Source organism: Anguilla rostrata, chromosome 17 (genome assembly GCF_018555375.3).
Source record: "Anguilla rostrata isolate EN2019 chromosome 17, ASM1855537v3, whole genome shotgun sequence".
NCBI lineage: Eukaryota > Metazoa > Chordata > Actinopteri > Anguilliformes > Anguillidae > Anguilla > Anguilla rostrata.
In genome coordinates, this window is record NC_057949.1 from 25,514,794 (window position 1) to 25,540,763 (window position 25,970).

Sequence of the window (25,970 nt, forward strand, 5' to 3'; positions counted from 1 at the left end):
ATTTTGGATGAGATGTTGGATGTCAGGTGTCCACATACTTTTGGCCACACAGTGTATATTAACACTCACACTGTGATCAACACCCCCCCACCCCCACCCACTGAATAGTGTGTGTTTGTGTGTGTGTGTGCGTGCGTGTGTTTGTGCTCTCCACTACACTTTCAACAATAACAACTGATAGTAAGACCATCACTCACACACACACACACACATAGAAACTCATGGCCACGGACAATAACCAGGATTCAATCAACATGTGTTGTTAACTTAAAATAAAACACAAGTTTGTTCAGTTCAGTGCTAAAACTGTGTTTGCTAAAAAAAATAATTTTAAAAGAGGAAAACTTGAAAAAATTTCTCCAAAGCCAAGTTTAGGACAAACGTTTTTTTTTCTGAACCTGGGCCATAACCTCTAACACACAGGCAAGCACTTGCATGCGCGCACACACACACACACACACACACACACACACACACACACACACACACACACACAAACACACAGACACAGACACACACACACACACACACACACACACACACACACACACACAAACACACACACAAACACACAAACGCATACACACAAAGGCGTTCTCGCGCGCACACACAAGCGCGCACGCGGTACGATGCGTCTGAAAAGTGTTTGAAATTGAGGACCATCGGATGAAAGAAAAGGGGAGCCCACATGTTGGAGTCGCAGCAGGTCGGGAGTTCGAGGGGTTCAGAGGGTGGGGGACGGGGGGGCGGGCGGGCGGACGGGGGTGGGGGGGGGTTAGGTGGTGGGGGCGGGCTGGCAGCTGTCGTGGCCACACTGAGACCCTCTGGCCCCAGCCGAACCAGCTGTCGGAGCGCTGGCTGTAAGGACTGGGGGGTTGCAGGGGCTTGGGGGGGCGGGGGGGGGCGGGGAGGGCATGAGAACTACCCCACACCCCCCTGAAGGGGCGGGTCTCTCAGCCTGTCTGTGTCGCTATGAAAGGGGGGTGATTGATGGTGCAGGAGTGACACCAGGCCCCAAAACAATCGACTGGGGGGGGCAACAGAGGTCTGAGGTCCCCTCTAATTCTTATTCTTTTTTTTTTTTTTGCCTGGGGGAGGGGGGTATCACACCAAGAATTACTGCCTTTCATCAAGTTTGTTTCAGGCGTATCGATTTCACAAAGTATGCGCCATTACAAACACCGTGCAACATGACGCCAGCCGTATTGGATATCCGCTATTATAGAAAATGTGCAGAATCCCGGCAGTATTGTCTGTGCGCTGTTATAAACAGTATATACAATGCCTGCAGTACTGGACACGGACTATTATAACCAGTGGGTATAATACCTGCAGTACTGCATATAGACTACTATAAGCAGTGTGTATAATGCCTGCAGTATTGGACATGGACTATTATAACCAGTGGGTATAATACCTGCAGTACTGCATATAGACTACTATAAGCAGTGTGTATAATGCCTGCAGTATTGGACATGGACTATTATAACCAGTGGGTATAATACCTGCAGTACTGTATATAGACTACTATAAGCAGTGTGAATAATGCCTGCAGTATTGGACATGGACTATTATAACCAGTGGGTATAATACCTGCAGTACTGCATATAGACTACTATAAGCAGTGTGTATAATGCCTGCAGTTGTACTATGTATGTGTATTACAATTAATATGCCTATATATGGGTGCAGTAATGTATTTGTGCCACTATAAATAGTGTGTATAATGCATGCAGGACTACATATGCACTGCTATATCGTGTACTATGTCAGCAATATTGCGTATGTGCCCTTATAAACAGCTTGTTTAAGCGCCTGCAGAATTATCCAAACACCGCAGCTCCAAGTGGTCACTGGGTCAGGGCTGCCGCTGCTGGGTTACCCGTTTGTGCTGCCGGTGTCCATGCTGCCGGTGTCTGTGCTGCCGGTGTCTGTGCTGCTGGTATCTGTGCTGCCGGTGTCTGGGCTGAGGTGTCTGTGCTGCCGGTATCTGGGCTGAGGTGTCTGTGCTGCCGGTGTCTGGGCTGAGGTGTCTGTGCTGCCGGTGTCCGTGCTGCTGGTGTCTGTGCTGCCGGTGTCTGTGCTGCTGGTGTCTGTGCTGCCGATGTCTGTGCTGCCAGTGTCTGGGCTGAGGTGTCTGTGCTGGCGGTGTCTGTGCAGCCGGTGTCTGTGCTGCCGGTGTCTGTGCTGCCGGTGTCCGTGCTGCTGGTGTCTGTGCTGCTGGTGTTTGTGCTGCCGGTGTCGGTGTCTGTGCTGCTGGTGTTTGTGCTGCCGGTGTCTGTGCTGCCAGTGTCTGGGCTGAGGTGTCTGTGCTGCCGGTGTCTGGGCTGAGGTGTCTGTGCTGCCGGTGTCTGGGCTGAGGTGTCTGTGCTGCCGGTGTCTGGGCTGTGGTGGCTGTAGGGTTGCCGTGGGTTGCGCCAGGTACCGGCAGGTTACAGTAGGTCATGGTAGCTCACCGTCTGCGGGGCTGCTGAAGACCCTGACCCCGAGCGTCCGCCCTGGAGTTCCCTTCCCCCAGGCTCTTTCAGCACGGAGGGTCCGTGGCGAGATTTACGGCCTCCGGGGGTGGTGGGTGGGGGGTGGGGGGTTTGGGGTGGTTGGGGGAGGGGGGCCACTGTCCCGCAGCTGTTCCTCTGGGTCTTAACCAGCAATTTCACACGGAAAAGGGAGGCACTTCTCGCTGAGCTGCTCCGCATGCTTCTGCTACGCGCACGTTTGTGGCCATTTCCCACCCCGCCCTGTAGCCCGTCCATCCCCAAAAAACAGCGCTCAATCTAAAGACATCTCCTCCCCCCCCCACCCCCCAACCAGCCCTTCACCAAAAACAACTCTCAACCTATAGACATCACCCCCCTCACCCCACCGCCCTTCACTGAAAACAACCCTCAACCTAAAGACAACACCCCCCCACCCATCACCAAAAACAGCCCTCAATTACAGAATGATCCCATGTAGACACCTCTATCACAGATTATCCTACAGATCCCTGGTAGATCATCTCTACAATCGTACATCTCCAAAAATACTTACACAACAGAACCCCCCCTTAGATCCCTACGATCACATCGCCCACCTTGTATCACTTCACAATAGCTCAAGCCCCTACAGATCCCTACATAACACATCCCATAGATACCTGCAACAGCAAAAGCCCTGCTAGATCCTACAGTGTAGTGTAGTGGGTAAGGAGCTGGTCTTGTAGCCTAAAGGTCACAGGTTCGATTCTCGGGTGCGAGAGCTGTCGTTGTACCCTTGAGCAAGGTGCCTAACCTGCATTGCTTCAGCATATACCGGGCTGTATAAACAAAACGTTATGCCACATAAATGCTGTGTAAAAAATAAATAAATAAATGTTGTGTAAGTCACTGTGTGGATAAGAGCTTCTGCTAAATGCCTGTAATTTAATGTAATGTTGACAGTGGTCTGCGATAGATTGCCCTTCATTGGCAGTGAGAGAGAAATGACCATTTTGAATAATTGTGTGAAAGGCAAACACCAAACATTCAGAGAACAAGCCATCATTCACACTTATTTACTTAAGAACACAAGCCTGACAGTATTCTCCATCAATCTGTGCATGTGTGTGTGAGAGAGATAGATAGATAGAGATAGAAATAGAGATAGAGATGCACGTGCATGTGTGTGTGTGTGAGAGAGAGAGATAGGTAGATAGGTAGAGATAGAGATGCACATGCGTGTGTGTGTGTGTGTAAGAGACAGAGAGAGAGAGAGCAATCTGTGAATGTATTTGTGTGTGTGTGTGTGTGTGTGAGTGAAAGATGTGTATGCATTTATATGTGAATATGTATGTGTGCTTGTGTGTGCATATGTGTGTATCTACATGTGTGTATGTGTGTGTGAATATGTACATGGATGGATGTGAAAGATCAGATGTGTAAGATATCTCTCTCTCTCTCTCTCTCTCTCTCATTCTCTCTGTTCAGTGTAGAGTGATCTGAGAGACACACACTCACATGTCCCTCATGGTTTATATGAGAATAAAACAGGGAGAGGCAAAATTGGTGAAAGCACTCACCATGAGAACAGGCCATAGAAATTGACAGCTCTATAAAAATAATGAAAATCAAGAGCATTTTGGGGAAAAAAAGGACAGCATTTGGCCTCTTGTTGACCCCTCCTAAAATGGGGGGGAGAAACCTTGTCTCTTTGTTTGCCAAACTACACTTGATTTCTTTATTTTACTGCAAATGTGGCAGTTGAATAAAAACAATTGCTTGAAGAGTGCAGACGACAAATATGTTACTTTCACATTCTGATCTTAGAGGCTAACGCATCGATTGAGACAGAATGCACTTAGATTTACCTGCACCACAAGTGTATCCATCCAGCCATCCATCCATTTTCTAAACGGCTTATTCCTGGTCAGCGTCACAAGGAGGGGCTGGAGCCTATCCCAGCATGCAGTGGGTGAGAGGCAGGAACACACCCCAAACAGGCCGCCACTCCATCGCAGGGCCACAAGGCGTGCACACGTACGCAAATGTACACCTTCTCGGCAGAAAAAAAACAAAAAACAATCTGAACTTAAGAATTGAGTGAAGCGTGAGGGTCAAATTGGCGACGGCTAAAAACACAAATGAGGGGGGAAAAACATCAGAGAGCCGCACCCATCTAAACCTGCAGAGGCGGTTCAAACTACGTATAAAATATCCAGTCACCAGGCAACATCAGCCTCACACCTCAGAAACCCAAACTGCTGCCGCACAGTATCAGCACAGAAACCACCTGGGTCCAGTAGATCACAGATAAACTGTACGGGCCATTGCAGGTCACAATTAAACTGTAAATCCAGTGCACATCACAATGAGTCTGTAAATTTACATGGGGTCACGGTTAGACTGTAAATCTAGGGGAGATCAAAGTTAAACTACGAACATAGCGCAGATCCCAGTTAGATATATATCATGCAGCAGAGAGGAGAGGAACGCTCCAATGACGCGGATGTTGATAACGCATCTTTAAGAATGTGGAGAAGCCCTGCGTGCTGATTGGCTGATCTGAAGTGTTCATATTGAATATTGAGTCAAAGAAAGAGAGAGAGCAAGAAACTTTTGATTTTCCTTCATTAAACACGCAAATGCCCACAGCTGCAAAGCAAAATCCTCAAATCGTATCATCCTAATGCCCCTCAAACCTCATCCTCTCTCCAAAGGGGTGTCCAGATACTTTTGGCCATATGGTGTACTTGGTTTTCTGGCCTTTATTTTTGCAAACAACGCTAGTGTGATACATTGGTAAGAGTGAAGAGTTTAAAATGATTTTGTAACTATATTTACTTGACTAAACTGAATTCTGCCTCATTTACAAAAATGACAAAGTGAACACTACAACTTAATCACAAATAAAAACACCTTTGGAATTACTTGTCAACAAATTACTCAGATGGTTGGCAAAGTTTTTAGCGAATAAAAAAAACGATGTTTTAATAATGTGGATACCAACGGTCAATTTAAAAATAAAATGGCTGCCTCCTTCATTTAAAGTTCACCAGCTGCTATTCACGCCACTCACTAGAGATACAGGTTTTTCTTCCCCCGGTGGAAAAGGAAGAGAGAGCGAAGGAAATTAAGAGTGTGTGAAGGAAAGAAAAGAAGAGAGAAAAATAAGAGAGAGAGCGAGAGAGAGAAAGAGAAAGAAATAGAGAGAGAGAGAGAGAGAGAGAGAGAGAGAGAGAGGCCCAGCAGAGACAGAGGGATTGTCTGTCTTTCATTCAATGAGAGAGTTTACCCTCTGGCTTTTCCTTCGCAGCGCAAACACGCAGAGCCGCTCAGATCCCTGTGGAAACCACAGCGAAACGGGGTCAAGCGTTCTGGGACCGCCTCGCCAAATCCACCTCTCGCTAAAAACGTTCGTACGGGACGCATCTCTGGCGCGGTCAATCGCTTAATTCCCGCACCGCCGCAGTTGAGACACATTTTGATTTGATCGCAGATGAGGGAAAAAAAAGCACGATGAAATGCCATGACTAGGAATAAGCGCAATAACCATTCATCACCTCAAAGGATGTAATCATAAGGACTGCCTGAAAAAACAGGTCCTAGTCCAATAAAAATCTTTGTTTCGGCCCAAAAACACGTCCCAAAAAAAAAACTCCTGCACTCAGAACACGAATGCGCACACAATCACATAGCGAGGCTCACGCGGGCTTAAAGGGAAACTGTGGTGCACGTTCAGGGGGGAGAAAGAAGCATGCACAGTCTGTTCTGAATGTGCGCGGAGATGCACAGCATGCATTATCCAGGGATTTGCCATTACGCCCGTCTCCGCGTTTCAAAACTGCCTGTATCCCTGACGCAACCTCGGCCCCCACTGCAGCTGTGGCGTAACAGGAGAGAGAACACAGGCCAGCGTTTCCTCACAAACACACGGACACTCGCTCACACACACACACACACACACTCGCTCACACACTCCTGCACACACACACACATACTCGCTCACACACTCATACACACACACACTCGCTCACACACTCCTGCACACACACACACATACTCGCTCACACACTCATACACACACACACATACTCACTCGCTCACACACTCCTGCACACACACACACATACTCGCTCACACACTCATACACACACACACACACATACTCACTCGCTCACACACTCATGCACACATACTCGCTCACACACTCATGCACATACACACACACACATACTCACTCGCTCACACACTCATGCACACATACTCGCTCACACACTCATGCACATACACACACACACACACATACTCACTCACACACTTATCCACATACACACAGGTACTCGCACAATACACACTCACTCATGCACACACACACTCACTCACACATCATCCACATACACACAGATAGTCGCACAATACACGCACACTCAGTCACACACTCATATGCATGCAGACACATGCTCGCAGGCTGCGCAATCCTCTTCCTGGAGATCCACCATCTTGTAGGTTTGCAATCCTGCCCTAAGAAAAACACACCTCATTCAGCAGCTAGAGATCTGGCTGGGCTGCTAATTAGTAGAATTATGATGAGTAGGAGATCAGGGTTGAAATGAAAACCTACGGGGTGGTGGATCTCCAGCAACAGGGCTGGGCAGTCCTGTTCTGAGACATGAGGCAGAAGCTCAAGGCCACTGTGCGCAGGTACACTTACACCCCCTTCAGAGTCTGGAACATCCCCCCCTTCCCAGTCCTTCCACAAAACTTTGTCTCCCCAGCACCCCATGCGGAGAGAAACTGTGTAAGAATGCTCCCTCTCTTTTGTCATTCAAATCATTTGCATTGTCTCCGTGGAGGAACGGCCCTGCGCGAGCCCCCGCACACAACGGCAGCGCTATGCGCCCCGATAAAGGGAGATTCCGATGTTACTGGGCAGTGGAGAAAAACTGGGGGGGGGGGGGGCTGGGTGGGAGTCTGTCCCCATTTTGCATTCGGCCTCATTACAGTGCTAATGTCCTTATCAGTTCTGCCATTATTTATAGTGGATGCATCCGTAAACACAAACAATCACGACACACGCACTAACGTCCACCGCTGATTTACCAAATGGCAGTTAGCGGTGGTGTACTACTACTACTGTTACTACTACGATTATTATTATTATTAGGATATTATTATTTTTTATTGTATTGGTGTTTAAAGGGGTTTGACACACTAACAGATTTTTGACAAATGTGTATTTGACCAGCTTAGTACGCACAAACGGTCATCCTGGGTAAGAACTTAACTGAAAAGGGATTTGAAAACTCAAGTTTATTTGAACTATGACCTGTGGAAGCCATTTTATTTCACAGCGTAAAGCTGGGCTAACTCGCACTTGCAGTTCTTTTAATGGTAAATTAAAGTGTTGATTACATTGCGTTTGAAATAGGAACCACGGTGTTCTAACATTTGCTGGAATTATCATACGATATCCAATACGATTTGTGCGGTATATCTCTTTACGTTGTATCCCTTACACAAAGACTCAGCGCCCAGTTATTGTTCGCTTTTGTCGTATAAAACGATCCCAGGTTAAGCGCGTTTTCCACAACTTAATCACGCCACGGTCCTGGGACCAGACTACACCATCCTGCGGGGCCTGTGCTGTTGTCTGTGCGCTCATTTTTCGCCGTAAAACGGTCACTTCCACCAACTTTTAAACATTTTGATCTGCCTAGTATATATTTGGTTTTACATTATGACTATTTCGCATCAGTGAATCTCCCTGTTTGTCTTGATACGTTAGGCCTCTGTGATGACATAGCCCAACCTTTTTCCAGAAACATACAACACATTTGAATTGCACACGTATCACATTTTGCGTATTACTTTTGGCCATCCCTTAAAATAATATCCTCAGTGGAGAGGCACTGGCTGCGTGCGTTACATGCTGGTGTGTGTGTACATGTCCTTTTCTGTGGGAGAGCTAGCCTGGGGATCGGGTTTGGAAATTCCGCTGCGGTCCCCGGAGATGCCATTAGCTGCTCCTCCGGCTGCGCTCTCTAAGAACGCGCTGCCAAGGGAACAAAGACACTGCTAGTTCATGAGAAAAAGTTGATGGAAGTCCACAAGCCCCCCCCCCCACCACCACACAACCACACACACACTCTCACACACGCACGTACTTTCGCCACTAACTCCGTTGCAAGCCGGGGCACGTTTGTGTAACAACGTAAAAGACGGTGAAAACTGAGAATGAAATGCAGTTAGATTACTGTTTATTTTCTAAATATCACTACGAGCGATTCACAATGTGAGATTCCTGTGGCTGTACGCACTACTTGTCTTGAAGCGGAAGGACCTGAGCTCTGGTGTAGACAGCAGGGAGGAGGAGGGCGGAGTGATACCGAGTGGCGAAGTTGGGTCTTGAGGCGCAGTCCGCTGAAGTTTTTCAAAAGTTTCTCCGGAGGTTCAGAGAGACGCAAAGCAGCCTAGACCAAGCTGCGGACACAGGGACGACAACGGGACAGGACTAACTTCTTTAACCCCGCTGACGGACTGGAGATTTCCTTTTAAATATTTACAATTTTATCAACTTTATGTCGCTACCCTGTCGCCGCGTTACTTCTTGGAACTTTTACAACTGTGTATTTTTTTAAATGGATGAATTATTGCTGACTCTTTGAAGAGAAGTTGTTGGAACAGACCTCCACGGGAATGGGGAATTACAATATGTGGATATTTATATGTGTTTTATTTCTACTGCAGAATTGCGAAGGTAAAGTGAATTAACTTATTAGTTTGTATGATCTCATGTCGGACTGGTTTACCTCGTTTTTTCCCTCTCGGATGTATAACATTAGACCAACCAATGTTTGCGAGATGCAGGTGTCATATAGCATCATATATTGAGAGTTAAAATTCAGTGAGCTTTTAAGCTCCTATCGCGAAATGTATGCTCCTCTGTCGGAATTTTGAATGTCGGAATGTCTTGAATAGCCTCACGTGCAAACGGAAAAGTTGTGGTTTTAAAAAAAAAAAATCAGTTTTCTTTGCAGATAACAAATATGTCAGCAATCTCAATGTTATTGTAAATTATCAGGGAATTTATCGGTTCATTGGAGGGTGATGCTCGTTAAAGTTTTTTGAATAAGGTCTATTGGGGGTGCGTTTTTTTATTTTAATTAATTTTTTTTAAGCCCGACAAGTGCATGATTTATTATTGTGGCGTTTAAATGTGATTAATGCCACGCAGATGTATTCCTTAACAATTTGGAAAGTTACGCTGTCTGCATTTAGGCTACGTGACGCGATTGTGACGGTGCCCCTGGTCCAAAATCAGCATTCTGTCGGCGATAGTTTTGCCTTTTCAGGCCAGGCACAGTGGGAGCAGAGAATCCCGTCTGTCGCAGCAGGGTTTGGGTGCGCGACGATGCGCGCCGCTCAAAGGCTGAACGCCACCGTGAGAAAATAATTAAGCTGGATGGGATGGCGAGCGCAGCGGCGCGCTCCGGGCCAGTCAGACGCCAGAGCGTGAAGGCATTAAATCAACTCCAGTGAATGCATTTATCATGTTGTAAACAGCGAATTAGAACCCGTTTAGCGCTTTGACGACTTGAGCTAAGAGGAAGGTGGCAGCATCGTGGTTATCCTCAGATGGGATTTAGGGAGATGAAGAGCGGTGGAGATAGTTCGCGGGGGTTGGGTGGGGGATTGTGTGTGTGTGTGAAGGGGGGTTGTGAGCCATAACTTTACCCCCTCCCCTCCTTTTTTTTTTCGAACAAAGAAGTTTTAACAATTGAACTTTGTTTTTTTGCGGGGGAGGGGTGAGTAAAGGGGGTAACGAGTGTGAGAATAGTATTCAACATGCTAAAATAATTCCTATGTTTATGCTTTCGCCGTTATTTAAAACGGATTAAGTTGCGTTAATTGGGGTTCATGTTTCCCTTTCCCAGGAAATGTCTTTTCAATGTGGCATTGCACGTCTTTAAACAGGTCACTGAGTCTAATTACTTTTTTTAATATATAGAAACACCGATTCCACAAAATATAATATGCAAAACAATCATATTTTCAGAAGTTAAAAAGTTCACACATTAGAACTCAAGAGGAACTGGTTATCAATATAGCCTACGTATTAACCGTTGCTTTTAAGATTTGGCAAGTGCCGCGCACGGGAACTTCTACTCCATACAGTAAAATGTTCAAAATGTTCAATGTTATAATCAGCTCTTTCAGAGTACATGCGGTCCCTATTGGACTAATATAAGTAGGAGTTCAATGAACACCGGATCCTTTACTGTGCACAGATTTGGGAGTGCGTAACTAGCCGGCTGTAAATTTGCTTCAACAAATAAGGTCATTAAACTAAATGTTCACGACCCACTTAGCCTCTGAGATCATTTCAGTTGACTACATTCTAGAGATAATCTTACAATCAGAAAGGTATTACCAAACATTGTGAGATACGACTACGTTGTAAATGAGCCAAATGAAATAAACAAACTGTTAGATGACAAAAATGATTTGAATCATGGCTTCTATATTATCGTATGAGCCCGAGGCATTCGTGGTGTGAAAGAATTCCAAACCTGTTATTTCCTTGTTTACACTTATCTTGGCTCGCCTCTGGATTTTGTCTAAGATAAGACTATCACCGCTCTCCAGCAGAGCAAACATACCTCTACCCTGATGTGCGGGTATATTTAAAAGCCCTTAGTCTTTTTGGAAAGGGAAAACGTCTCTTGCCTAGCTTGTTTGAAGTTTGAAATTGTGACTGTATGAAAAGTGTCACGGTTGTTATCATCATTTATTTGACAAAATGCCCCTATCTTTTGCGAGCTGAGGAAAGTTCGAGCTGTAGCCTGGAAACCAGTGAAGTCAAGGTGTCGACAATGTGGATAGGATACTCGAGGTGCGATGTAGTGTCATGTTGGACAAGCCAAAGATTTGCGACTTGCGTACACAGTAAAATGTCGAGCGTTAATTAAACACCAACAGTGTTAATTAAACTCGTAGCGGATAACATTTGGTCCCACTCTGGAATGTGGTATTAAACGTTATCTGTTAAGAGTTGAATTTACACTGTTAGAGTTGAATTAACTATGGACATTTTACTGTGTATCGGCTCTAACTCTCCACATCTGTCACCAAGACGAATTGAATGTCTGCCTATGTTTTCTTGCTGTATGAAAAAGTAAATATTTTGCTGATAAGACGGTTCTGTCTTGTCTGACACCTCCCTCACTGTCCACAGGTCTCCGCTGCGTGGACAGGCCGTGCGAAAATGGAGGAACTTGCATGGACTCTCCTTCGCGATGCGTGTAAGTCAATTACTGATCCTGTGTGTATGGCTGTAGCGCGAAGCGCCGCCCGTGCGCACAAACTCGTTTCCCGAGGTTGTTCACGAACAGGCTGTTCCCCAATGGTTGGTACATTTACATGTCGGCACTGATTGCACTTTATGGACTACACGATACATTGGGACAGGGAACTTGCTGGTGTATCTGTATGCCTACTTTATTCGCGGAAATGATGTTGAGAACTGTCTCGCGGACCCGTTTGGAATGCGTGCGACGATGACTAAGTGCGGTCGCGTAGCCTACATGCTAATTAAATGGTTAGCCTCCTACGATAACTTTGTGAATAGACCTACTGTACTTAAGTTTATCGGTAGCCGCGTCTCTTCTAGATATTGGTTAGCCTTGATTCCCAGTAGCACACTGAATTCGGACACGCAGCTGCATGGGACAGGCAGGGGTGGGGACGCTCCCACGCACAGAGAGACGCTTATTAGGCCTACTACACTTTAACATTTTTGGCAGAGATCATCGCGGCCCGGTATAGTGAAAGCCGAATCGTTTAGTTGTATCTGTACCCCCCATTAAGAGTAAGTGTTTGAACTGCATAAATAAGATTAGGAAGAGTTCTCGAGTACAGTCATTGCACAGATGGGAAACGATCACGGTGGCACGCCTGGACTCGCCCTTACTAAGTGTTTCACACAAAAGGCACAGGCACCTGCTAGAGTACGTAGTGAAACAGTAATTACTATTTTACGTTTCTGCCAGGCGGTTTGGTGCGTTGGGATCTTCTTTTTAACACGATCTTGCGCTTTATCCAGGCTGTTCAGCGGTTTCGTGCTGTTTTAACAACAATAAGCAATTGTTCTGATAACTGCACATATAACGAATAATTATCTCGTGGAAACTGGAGGCTGTTGTTTTTTTTTCTTTTTTTTGCGTTCCCGCCTTCTCCTGGATTGTGTGCAATCATTCATGGCGAATGGCTTTTCTTCTAGCAGAGGACGTGGGAAACGATCTCAGTAGTTAAATATATGACCAGACCAGAGCCATCAATTTGACTGATGCGCGAAGTAATGACCAAACATTAGAGCGTTTGAAATGGAAGGCATGCTGCCCCGGGCCGGTGGTGGGGAGCTGAGCGGAACAAAGCCGTTGCATTGCCCAAACTCTCCTCTTTGTTTTCTGGGGTGCGAATCCCTGTCCCAACCCCACCACCCCCCTACAGTAACTTTTATTACTTTATGAACACTGACCGCTCCTTCACCCAAAGCATATAGGGTCAGGTCAGTGCTGTAAAAAACCATTCCCAGCACACCCGTTGACTTCCAAACTACTTACCCATTTTAATAGATGTTTTATGGCATGCATTTAAGATAATTGCATTTTTGAGTTACCTGATCTTACGTTGCGCCGACTTGCTGAAATATGTGCAGTTTTTTTTTTGTAGATGCTACTTACTAAACTTTCTTTTGGTAGTGGTAGGAGGGCACCCATTGTCTAAAACCTGAAGGTTTATGTTGAGTATTCCTGTTCTGCCTGGGGGGGGGGATTGGGGGGGGGGGGGGTCTGGTGTCTCTGGTTGGCCTTTCGGCAGTTTCTCTTGGTTACTAACGGCTGTTTGATGGGTGCAAAGGTATGTTCTCCCTCTCTCAACGCCCCCGCTGCCTTTGCAGTCTGTGTTGGGCAGCTCTCCTGCATGACCAGAGTGAGCAAACCAAGAGTGACCCCAGTCATGTGACCATAAAACAAGGGGCATTGTTGGGGGTGGAAAAAAAAGACATCTGTGCTCTCAGAGATATATGCTGTGCGCTCTGTCACACAAAGTCTACTGTGGGGTTCTGATGGGTTTCAGTGCTCTGGGCCGATCTCAGGTAGATTTGGACCCGAAGTGTGAAATTATGTGTGCGTGCAGGCTCCCACAAAAGCTGCATTGTCCCTCTCCCCGACTGTCTCATTTAGGGCTATCTGGTCCCGTTTGTACCCCCATTTTCCATGAATTGCGAATGTGGGTACCATGGGGGGGGAGGGGAAATTGTGTCCTGCTACTGAGGCGGGTTTATTTAAACACGTGGATTTGCGCAGTTAAAACAAGCTTCAGACATTAGTTATGCACCCGGGGGGAACTGCGGGGTTATATTTCATTGTTTATATACAAAACAATAAAAAAATAATAATAATCCTAAGAAGGCCTGGGGGGTAAAGGACACAGATATCCTGCCACTTGACAGTAATTTGCATTGAAGGAACTCAAAGGGAGGAAGTCGAACTGTTAATCACGTTTCTCAATCATTGCCTGCAGCCAATCAGGGCCCCGGCCCTCTCAGGCCCCGGCCAATTAGCCGCATTTGGATGCGGTTGTGATTATGGGGTGGGCCCCTCTTGCCTTAGGGTTTGCCAGCGCGCAGGTGCATAAGCCAATCACATTCAGGAAATGACCCGGTTTCCCTGCCCACCAATGAGCCGTGACACCTGTGTGTGGTAATGTCCTGGTGAGATTGCAGTCGAGCTGTAATGAGAGGTGTTACCCCGGAAACCCTGGTAAAGATTTTGAGATCCGCGCGCACCTGGATTGGACGACCGTGGCTACTATTCTCGTTTCTGCCCTTTTCAGATAGTGGGTATTAATGTCGATATGGCATGGGGTGGGGGTGGGGGTGGGAGGATGGGGGAGGGGTGGAGGAGGGGAGAGGGATGAGGCTCAGGGGAAACGGAGGGAAAAGGGACATCGAATCCCGGCACAGAAAGAGGCCACAGTGTCTCTCCACTGCCAGGGGCAGGAAAGTGGTCCAACTGGTCCAAGAGAAAGAGAGCAAAAGAAAGAAAGGGAGAGAGGGAGGGAGGGAGGGGGAGAGAGAGAGAGGTCACTGTGTAACCAGACCTCTCCCAGAGCAGAAAAGCACCTTTATTCCCCCTCCCCTGCCTGCCCCCCCCCCCCAGATACCTGCCTGTAACCATCCACCCCTTTCAGAAAGGCGAGATCAGAGCCAGGGACAGAGGAGGTGAAGAAAGGGTAGATCAGACAGAGGAGGGAAGAGCAGGTAGATGAGATAGGGGGAAGAGCGGGGTGGGGGGGGGGGGTCTGGAGGATGTGTGGTATGCGGGCCGATGGTAGGCGTAAGCCCCGCCCCTCTGCGAGACTGGCCAATAGTAGCGCAGCGGTCGGTGGGCTTGCGTAACCAGCCACGTCGCTCTCCTCCTCTCTGGGTATGTCTGTTTGTCTGTCTGTGTGTTTGTTTTTTGCATTTGCTTGACGGGGACAGTGCAGAGCCTTCTGGCTGTCCCTAGCATTTTGTCGCCTCTTGTCCCTCAGCAAGTTACACACACACACACACACACACACACACACAAAAAAATAAATAAAAACTGAATATATGCAGACAATAGCGGAGAAAAGGACTCGTTTACTGTCCTGGACCTTACCTGCCACTTCTACAGAACGGTACTCACCGCGTGTACGCCCCTGTCCCACCGTATGAGCTGTGTAGGCATGCCGTCCCGCGCTCTCTCTCCCCCATGCCTGTGGGGGATTAGCCTGCAGGTGCGTTCAGCCCTTTGAGAGTTTGTGGCCAGGGTTGTTGGCGGTGCGATCGTGGCTGCGCTGGTCTCCAGTGCAGACCCCGGCTGGCTCTCCAGTGTTGCTGGAATGCAGTCCGGCTCGGCTCGACCCCGCTCGGCCCCACCAGTCTAACCAGTCCGCCCCTCTCCGAGCCTGTCCCCGAGCCCCTCGCTGCCCTCTCCGACATTAACACGCATTCCACGACACGGCCGTGTGATCTCAGTGGCCACGCCCCCCATCCTTTCGCTGTTGATGATGATGAAGACGACGACGACGATGATGATGGTTGTCATGTCGCTGCTGCTCTTGTGTCAGTTTGGTAGAGCGAGAGCCTCAGCACCCCTCTGTGTGTCGTGGAATTAATTCAGTATGGTCAAAAGCTGCGATTGGTTGATTCGGCTTCGTCTCCCTCTCTGATTGGCTGGTTGTTGTGCTGTCACCCTCTTCGATTGGCTGCTTCCCTCTGTGACTATGGATTTTGCAGTCAGAGCACTACGTCATTTTGCGCGACCTGAGAATGAACGGAAAAATGGGTTCATTGCCACACTCAGTTCTCCAGTACATACGTATTCTGTTCAGTATCCCCATCCAATGAGAGACTGGGAATGTGTATTATGTGGTCCCCTGGTCCTGGAGAGCTACAGGGCCTGCTGGTTGAGACCCAAGACACCAGGTGAGTTGAGTTAACTGTGTAATCAACTGCTCTAATTGATTCATGAAGTGCAGAGTCACTGTGAAAACCAGCAGACTCTGTAGCTCTCCAGGACCAGGGTTGGAGACCACTGCTTTAGTCAGTATCATCACAGTTGGGTCAGTGTTGGCGTAGTTCGGTCAGTATCGGCAGGGCTTGGTCTGTATTTGCCGGGTGTGGTGATTGCTGGCAGGGTTCGGCCAAAGTGAAGGTAGGGTTTGGTCAGGGTTGGGTGCTGATCGGTGGGTGAGTTTCTGGGTTGCATTAGTATTGATGGAACTGAAAGGGGTAAGACTGCAGCGTAGAGGTCTTTTTTTTTTTTCTCACAGTGCTTCTGGAAGCTCTGAGTCATAGTGACTCTGTAGGACACAAGTCACAGTGCTTCTGGAAGCTCTGAGTCATAGTGACTCTGTAGGACACAAGTCACAGTGCTTCTGGAAGCTCTGAGTCATAGTGACTCTGGAGGACACAAGTCACAGTGCTTCTGGAAGCTCTGAGTCATAGTGACTCTGGAGGACACAAGTCACAGTGCTTCTGGAAGCTCTGAGTCATAGTGACTCTGGAGGACACAAGTCACAGTGCTTTGGAAAGCTCTGAGTCATAGTGACTCTGGAGGACACAAGTCACAGTGCTTCTGGAAGCTCTGAGTCAGTACCCCTGGAGGAGCTGGGGGAGGGGAGGGGAGGGGAGGGAGGGAGAGGAGGGGGGGGAAGGGGCTGCAGGCTGGCTGGAGGAGGTGGATAATTGGGCGGATTGAGATGGAGTCTTTCAGAAGGGGCGAGCTGGAAGAATGGGGGTGTGGGGGGGAGGAGGAGGGCAAACAGGTGGTGGATGTTGTGATGGTAATGCAGCGGAAAGGGGGGGGGGGGAGGCCAGGTGCTGGCATTGAGCGCTGACCGCCACATGCCGGGGGAGACAGCCAGAGGCCGGGGGGGTCGGGGAGGGGGGGGCCGGGGGGATGAGCTTTTGTGTCCCGCGTGCCATTACTGGGGTAAAACCAGCCCGTCACTGGAATCAGTACTGCTGGGTTAAAACCAGCCCCTCGCTGGAATCAGTACTGCTGGGTTAAAACCAGCCCCTCGCTGGAATCAGTACTGCTGGGTTAAAACCAGCCCCTCACTGGAATCAGTACTGCTGGGTTAAAACCAGCCCCTCACTGGAATCAGTACTGCTGGGTTAAAACCAGCCCCTTACTAGAATCAGTACAGCTGGGTTAAAACCAGCCCCTCACTGGAATCAGTACTGCTGGGTTAAAACCAGCCCCTCACTGGAATCAGTACTGCTGGGTTAAAACCAGCCCCTTACTAGAATCAGTACTGCTGGGTTAAAACCAGCCCCTTACTAGAATCAGTACTGCTGGGTTAAAACCAGCCCCTTACTAGAATCAGTACCCCTGGGGTAAAACCACCCGCTAACTACACTCTGTACTGCTGCAGTCTCAAAACAGATCTCTGATGTGTTAAAGAGAACACGTAGCGTGTCATTTTTTAAACATACCTCCATGTCTAGTCAAGGACAACACATTTTGCGTTACTTTCAGCAGAGTCTGTGGTAACAAGCCTCCCTTTGTGACACATAAATTGTATATTTGTGACACATAAGTTGTAACTTTGACACAAGACGTGTTGAAAGTGACACAGAAGTAGTAACCCGTAAAAAAAAGTGGGTTTTGGCTAGTAAAACAGCCATCCTGAGTGTTGAAGCCATCCTGAAACGGCACTCCGTACTGCTGGGGTAGCCTCGGTAGTTGTGAAGCCTGATTTATACTCTGTCGTACAACCCTTTCGACAAGTGCCGCGTGACAGAGAAGAAAGTGTCGATACTTCGGCAAAGGGCTGTGGAGAGAGTTCTGTTGTCCGTGGCAACAAGACGCAAAACTGCTGGTGTTTACCATCTGTGAGAACATTTCGGCGCCCGGTGAAATTACAGAGAGAAATGGGGGAGGAATAAATTTAATATCTACTTTTGTTTTTTTTTTTTTTTTAAATAAAGAAAAAGAATCCGGTCTGTCACTCAGATAAACCGAAAGTAATGACGTATCCATGACGATGAATTTCGGTGTTCCATTTGGCTGTCCAATTAACACTGCGCGACAACGCATGAAGTCCTGCGACATAACAAAATTCTAGAGGTGCGTCACACTGAAAAAAAGTGTTGTGCGACACTATTTTACGTTGAAAATAAGTCTTTTTTTTTCATGCGCTACTTGTCGAAAGGGACATGCGACGAAGTATAAATCAGGCTTTAGGCTCATAAGCTTGGGGAACTGTGAGCTTGACCGGGTGGTCACTGCAGAAGTGAGATTAGTCACTGCATTAGTCCTCTTAACATCCGGGGAAATGATTTGCTAATGAGCCTCAGATGCATCTTTTCACAAATCATGATGTTATGTGTAGAGCTTCAAGCTAACTCAACAGTTGACACCTATCAACCAGATTCTGGCTAAAGCCATTCCTGGTCTCTCACCATGATCAGTACTGTGTTAAGCCAGCCTCTCTCACAGTAGTCAGTACTGCAGTAAAGTCAGTCTCTCTCACAGTAGTCTGTACTGCAGCAGTTCACAGGTCTTCACAGTAGCGTACTGCATAAGCAGCTGACTCTCCACAGTAGTCAGTACTGCAGTAAAGTCAGTCTCTCTCACAGTAGTCTGTACTGCAGTAAAGCCAGGCTCTCTCACAGTAGTCAGTACTGCAGTAAAGCCAGGCTCTCTCACAGTAGTCTGTACTGCAGTAAAGCCAGGCTCTCTCACAGTAGTCTGTACTGCAGTAAAGCCAGGCTCTCTCACAGTAGTCTGTACTGCATTAAAACCAGTTCTTTTCATAAACAGCGCTGGGAAGCTGACGGTTTTATGTGGAATATTGGGGTTAAAATGGTCCTCTGGGTTTTGAGTGTTATTGATGGGTTTGTCTTGACCTCAGTAAGGGAAGAACTCTATAAATTGTGAGTGTTTTAATAACCCGTGGGAACCAAGGGCGTTGTGTTCCCATGGACGAGTGGACTGGTGTGTGTGTGCGCGTGTGTGTGTGCATGTGTGTGTGTGCGTGTGCGTGTGCGTGTGTGTGTGTGTGTGTGTGTGACAGGGACGGGGCAGTGGTGTGTGTGTGTGTGTGAGACAGGGACGGGGCAGTGGGGAGTTTTGGTTGAGGGATGTGTGTGTGTGTGTGAGACAGGGACGGGGCAGTGGGGATTTTTAGTTGAGGGGTGTTTGTGTGTGTGTGTGTGTGTGTGTGAGACAGGGACGGGGCAGTGGGGAGTTTTGGTTGAGGGGTGTGTGTGTGTGTGTGTGAGACAGGGACGGGGCAGTGGGGAGTTTTGGTTGAGGGGTGTGTGTGTGTGTGTGTGTGTGTGTGTGTGTGTGTGTGTGAGACAGGGACGGGGCAGTGGGGAGTTTTGGTTGAGGGGGGTGTGTGTGTGTGTGTGTGTGAGACAGGGACGGGGCAGTGGGGAGTTTTGGTTGAGGGGTGTGTGTGTATGTGTGCGTGTGTGTGTGTGTGTGTGAGTGACAGGGACGGGGCAGTGGTGTGTGTGTGTGTGTGAGACAGGGACGGGGCAGTGGGGAGTTTTGGTTGAGGGGTGTGTGTGTGTGTGTGAGACAGGGACGGGGCAGTGGGGAGTTTTGGTTGAGGGGTGTGTGTGTGTGTGTGTGTGTGAGACAGGGACGGGGCAGTGGGGAGTTTTGGTTGAGGGTGTGTGTGTGTGCGTGTGTGTGTGTGTGACACAGAGACGGGGCAGTGGGGTGTGTGTGTGTGTGTGTGTGAGACAGGGACGGGGCAGTGGGGAGTTTTGGTTGAGGGGTGTGTGTGTGTGTGTGTGTGTGTGTGTGTGTGTGAGACAGGGACGGGCAGTGGGGAGTTTTGGTTGAGGGGTGTGTGTGTGTGTGTGTGTGTGAGACAGGGACGGGGCAGTGGGGAGTTTTGGTTGAGGGGTGTGTGTGTGTGTGTGTGTGTGAGACGGGGACGGGGCAGTGGGGAGTTTTGGTTGAGGGGTGTGGGCGACCTGATGGCGCACAGATTGGATCAGACCCGCGGACAGAGCGCAGCATTCCTGAGATGACTCCAGGGAGAGCAGAGCATTCCTCTCTAATCACAGAACACACACACGCACGCACGCACGCACACATGCATACACACATACACACACACGCACGCGCGCACACACGCACACAGACACACAGACACACACGCACGCACATGCATACACACACACACACACGCACGCACATGCATACACACACACACACACACGCACGCACATGCATACATACACACATACACACACACACACATACATACGCACGCACATACACGCACATGCACACACACATACACATACGCACACACGCACAGATACACACATACATACACACACGCACGCACACACATACACATATACGCACACACACACTTACACACACGCTCACACACAAACACACTTCCACACATGCACACACACACATACATACACACACACACACGCTCACACACATACACACACGCATGTGCACATACACATGCACACACACACAAATACAAGCTGTTATTAATGTAATGTCTACACCTGTGACATTGCAAGTGGGGTCATTGCTATGGGGAAGAACATAGCTTTGTGCATAAGGGTATTGGCAGCTTTCTCGCTGGAGTGGAATTATTTAAAAAATCCATTAAGAATGGTGGGTAATGCTGTCCAGCAGGTGTATGTAACACGCATGTGGTTTCCATGCCACCCACCATTCATATATCATATTATACACACCACGGTTGTCTGTACATTTGAGTGTGAGCTTTTCGGGGGTTCAAGCCTGTTTTTTTGCCCAATTTTCTTCTGTATTTCCACTTTCCACTGAGCTGACAAAGCATGTTGGTGTAAAACAGTATCAGACTCAGTAACTGCTTCGTTATCAAGCTACCTAGAGATCAGTTTTGGTGACCCCATTTTTAGCATTCTGAGACTGACCTAAGGATTGTGACCCCCCCCCCCCCACACACACACACTTTTAAAACCACATCACAACCTTCAACAAAACCAATTCACACATCAAAATCTTTGAAACAACCCACTATCACATCACACTCCACAACATAACCCATTCTCACATCTCACGCTGTAACACAACCCATTCACACAGCTGAATCTCTAACTCACACATCACAATGTACGAAACAACCAATTCAGACATCAAAATCTCTAACACAGCTATTATCACATCACACTCCACAGTAAAACCCACTCACACATCACAGTCTGCAACCACAACCCATCCTGCTTGTTTTACATACAGTGCAACACTGAAAACCCAACATTGCGTTGGACTACACCGTAACCAATGTGCTAGCGGACTCCTGGCAATATTAGACAACGTTACAATCATACAGTTATGATAGATATCTGATAGGTGCTTAACCTAAGCTACAAGTCTACACAGTGGAAAAAATTGTTTTGCCAACTCTGTAATTTTGCCAATTTAGCCAGCTAACTGCATGCTACAGAACTCAGCCAAAGTCTTAACTCTCTCACAAAAAAACTTTGAATAGATTCATAAATTCAGGCAAACTAAGATCATTAACTTATGAAAGCAGTGGGAACACACAATAATTGTACGTATTTGCTTATGCAATTGCAAGTTTCAGGTCTTTGTCTGGCTTTGTTTCCAAGCTGGAGGGGGAAATGCGCTTGTTTTGTGAAACTTTCACCAGCTTTTTTACAAATTATGACCATCGTAATGCGAAACATGCTGAAGGGTGCATTTGTGTGTGCGTGCATGTGTGCGTGAGTGAGTGTGTGTGTGTGTGTATGTGTGTAAACGTGTGGTGTGAATTTTCACAGCCTGGGTTTGTTATTTGAAATGTGAGCTCACTAAGTGCTGCTCTATTGGAGCAGATAACAGGCACTCTTGGTCTTTTCATCGTATGTACAGAAAAACTCCCACACTTTCGCTCTCTTTCTCTTTCTGCTCACTCGTTCACCGTCCCTCCTGCTTTCTTTCTTTCTTTCTCTCACACACACGCACGCACGCATACACACACACCTGTAAGAACTGTTACACACTGGCGCAGAGAGAGAGGGAGGAAGGAAACCGAAAAAGGGGTATATTCAGAAATCGCTGTTGCCGTTTTGAAGGGTTTAACTCTTGTGCCACTTACTTGGCAACCCTATACACTGTGAAATCATGCCAACGAAGTATCGTTTGCATTTACATCCGAGACGGGGGGGGGGTGTGCACTCAGTTAGGGGTGAACACACAGGTAGACAAGGGCTCTCCATTTGCATAGTGGAGTATGGAAGGGAAATACTGCACATGGTTTTACAGTAATGTAATACCTAGTCCGCTGTATTTCCTCTCCCTTTCAGGCACAGGGACTCAGCAGATTAAATGTTAGATGTTAGGTGTGGCCTCCAGTTTCAGTTTCAATCTCTATCTCTCTCTCTGTCTTTCTGTTTGTCTGTCTGTGTGTCTCTCTCTCTCTGTCTTGTCTGTCTGTGTGTCTCTCTCTGTCTGTCTGTCTGTCTGTGTCTCTCTCTCGCTCTCTCTGTCTGTCTGTCTGTCTTTCTTCCTCTCTCTGTCTGTCTGTGTCTCTCTCTCTATCTCTCTCTCTGTCTGTCTGTCTGTCTGTCTGTCTCTCTCTCTCTCTCTGGGGTTTTGTGTCCATCTCTTTTGAAAGGCCAGGGGCCAGGCTGTGGTCACACCAGCGAGGGTACAGTTTCTGTTTGGGGTTGGATCACGGTCAAGTTTACGCTGGGATTTATTTTAATTGTCCTAAAAGTTCCGTATATTACGATCTTATTTCACTACACCACCCTTAACTGCTCGGTCGCAGGGCAGTGATGGCCAAAGCCGGTTAGCCATTTTCTGATTCAGGGCCGGTTGACTGAGGGGACGCATTTCTTGGCTGAACGGGGCCTTGCGCTGTGGGACTATAAGGATGGAATTGTTTTTAAAATTTTATGGCTCATTGTTTCGATATGAATGTGAACAGGAAATCAGTGGGTTTCTTCAGCCCTACAGTGATTGCTAGCCCTTGTTTTTACATTATTCTGTAAAAACGCAGGGTTTTATTCCTTTTTTTCCCCCCCATTTAGAAGAGTTGCTGAGTGAGTGAGCCCCATATTTTGTATTCATACCAGACAAAAGGTTTAACGACATTGTCAAAGTTGTAATGTAAATACTGGCTCGGCCTGCAAAGATGGGGGTGCATTCCCGGGTATCCCCCTCTTTTCTCTTATGTTGCCCCTTTGTTCCTGACTTGTCGTGTATTCACCCCGAGAGAAACATACCCACAAGACCCAAGTCATGACACGATAGCGAGCTTCGAGCAGGAAAACAACAGGTGCGTACGGGCTCAAGAGCAATGGAGGCTAGCGCAACGTAGCCAGACGCAGTGAAGTGAGAACCACTCAAGGACGCCCCTCCCCCTCCCCCTTCCCCACCCACCCTCCACTCCCTACCCCCCACCCCCCACACAGCCAGACACAGAGAGAACCCCACCCCCCCCCAGAGGAAGTCTCCGACAGACACCCTCTAGGGCTGGCTCTGAAGAAATGGCCTCACAGCTTGCGGGCGACCTCTGACCCCCGGTTTACGGCGGTGCGACCCGCCCTGTCAGCGAGCCACTTTAATACGGGGTGAGGAATGTGTCTGTGTGCTTCCACGTTTGGGAGCGTCCAGTCGCAGCCGTCCTCCTCTGCCCCTCCGCACGCACTTCGCCGCGGCCAGATACACTTTTTTACAGTAAGAGAGGAGACTTTTATGGTCCCCGGTGTTTTCACATACTTAACATTCAAGCCGTGGGTGAGAGTAGATGTCTCCCCTGTGGGGATTTCAATGCCTCCATTGTCTGAAAACCGCCATTGTTAGTCAATTGAAACTGTGAGGTTTGACCAGAAAAATACACACAAACAGGCTTATCGTTCCTGGGATCTCTGCATAAACTTCTGGGGGACTTGGTGGTATTTTGGAGATTATATTTAAGGTTTTTTTTGGGGGAGGAGGGGGTGCGGGTAGGGGGGGATGACTCTTTAAGTGCAGAAAGTGTCCTCACGGAACCCTGTCCAATGACTCTCCCCCTTTCTCCACCCCCCTCCCCCCCCCTCCAACCCCTCAACCCCCCACCCCCCCGGACTTCTTACCATGGGTACTGTTGCCGTGGCGACGGATGAGGCCTGTTGGCCCGTGAGAGCCGGAGCCTGAAAGGCAGTCTGTTTGGTACACTGCACCCCTCTCACACACAATGGGTTTGTGAAAGCATGCTGAAGGCCCTGCCCCCCGCTCTCCCGCACTGCGCACGGGTGTGTGTGCCTGCGGAGGGGCGGGGGGGGGGGGGGTGTCCCGGCCAAATCCCGAATGTTTGCGGCTCAGACCCCGGTGCCGCGCGGGGAGTCTCCCCCCCGGCGGGGACGTGGGGCGTGTGCACAGCGGGCGAGGGTTCGGGACGGCCTACGGAAAAGGGGACAGGCTTGCGATTGGCCGACCGGCTCCTCAGGTGGCGTGACCCCCCCCCCCCCCCGATTTCCTGTGGCCGCTGTGGCCGCAGTGTCCCTGTGACGGTGCGGCGGCCTGGCGGTGAGAGAGCTGCTGCGTGTCACCTGACCTCCGGAGCAGGAAAAGAGGGATCGGGTTCCGCAACCGTGAAAAAGGAGAGGAGCGACGCCCTCGTAGCTCACCCGGCTGTCTCCCTCTTCCTCTCTGCTGCGCGCGTGTGTGTGTGTGTGTGTGTGTGTGTGTGTGCGTGCGTGTGTGTGTGTGTGTACACGTGTGCGTGTGTGTGCGTTTGTGTGCGTGCGTGTGTGTGTGTGTGTGCCCATGTGTGTGTTTGTGTGTATGCACACGTGTGTGTGTGCGTGCGTGCGTATGTGCACACGTGTGTGTGTGTGCGTGTGTACGCTTATCCACATGTTCAGTTGATATCTGTTATGAAATACCGTGCTGCCAAAAATTACAGCTACACGTCGGGTTAATGAATTGCTGAATAGTAGCCTGTCAACATACTTGGAAACACACTGAGAGCAGCAATCTGCATAAAGATTTCCAACTCCTCTAATTCTCATTCACAAGCCACCGTTCTTCAAAACTCAGAACCCAGTCTCTCTCACCCCCCCCCTTCCACACACACTTTTAAAGGGGTGGCTCACTGTTAATTCATAAGCTGTGTGAAAGAGGCGGTCCACTCTGAAACTGAAGTTAATTTGTAAGTTGTGTTAAAGGGGCGGTTCTCTCTGAAGCTAACGTTAACTATTAAGTTGTTTTAAAAGTGCGGTTCACTCTGAAGCTAAAGTTTACTATTAAGTTGATTTAAAGGGGCGGTTCCCTCTGAAGCTAAAGTTTACTCATAAGCCGTGTTAAATGGGCGGTTCCCTCTGAAGGTTAAGTTTACTCATAAGCTGTGTTAAAGGGGCGGTTCCCTCTGAAGCTAAAGTTTACTCATAAGCTGTGTTAAAGGGGCGGTTCACTCTGAAGCTATAGTTAACTATTAAGTTGTTTTAAAGGGGCGGTTCCCTCTGAAGCTGAAGTTTACTCATAAGCTGTGTTAGAGGTTATGAGTGTAGTGGCTTCGAGGCTGAACCAGCGATTTCACCGCACTGCCGTGGCATCCAGGGTTTGTTTTAGATCATGGAAACATTTCATGATTTCATTAATGGCCGCCTGGTTTTTTTTGCCAGCAGCGATGTGACTGTAATGGTTGGAATTTTGAATTAGATTTGATTTTTGGAGATATGAGGTAAACTTCATTGTTTTTGGGATGCAAATTGGTCATGTTGTAATTAGGTGACATATCCTGTGCAGACTGCATTCCATCCGTGTTTTCTGAGTGACGTCAGCTGGTCACTTTCTCTCACACACGCGCACACACACACACACACAAACTCCCTTCTTTCTTTTCTCTCTCTCTATTACACACACACACAAAACTTTTTTCTCCATCTGGTGAGCGTGCATGCATGCATGCACACACACACACACACACACTTCCCTTGTAACATATGGAACT

The 25,970-nt window shown here is 48.3% G+C and overlaps 1 protein-coding gene across 1 annotated transcript in view; it reads left to right on the plus strand.

The window, feature by feature from the left end:
• The first annotated feature begins 8,657 nt into the window (after positions 1-8,657).
• Positions 8,658-25,970, plus strand: part of notch3 (notch receptor 3) — a 54,386-nt gene continuing 37,073 nt past the window's right edge. Inside the window, exons 1-2 of the mRNA XM_064314210.1 lie at positions 8,658-9,213; positions 11,692-11,758. Coding sequence (XP_064170280.1) covers positions 9,153-9,213; positions 11,692-11,758 — 128 coding nt within the window. The 5' untranslated portion in view covers positions 8,658-9,152. The remainder of the gene's footprint in view (positions 9,214-11,691; positions 11,759-25,970) is intronic.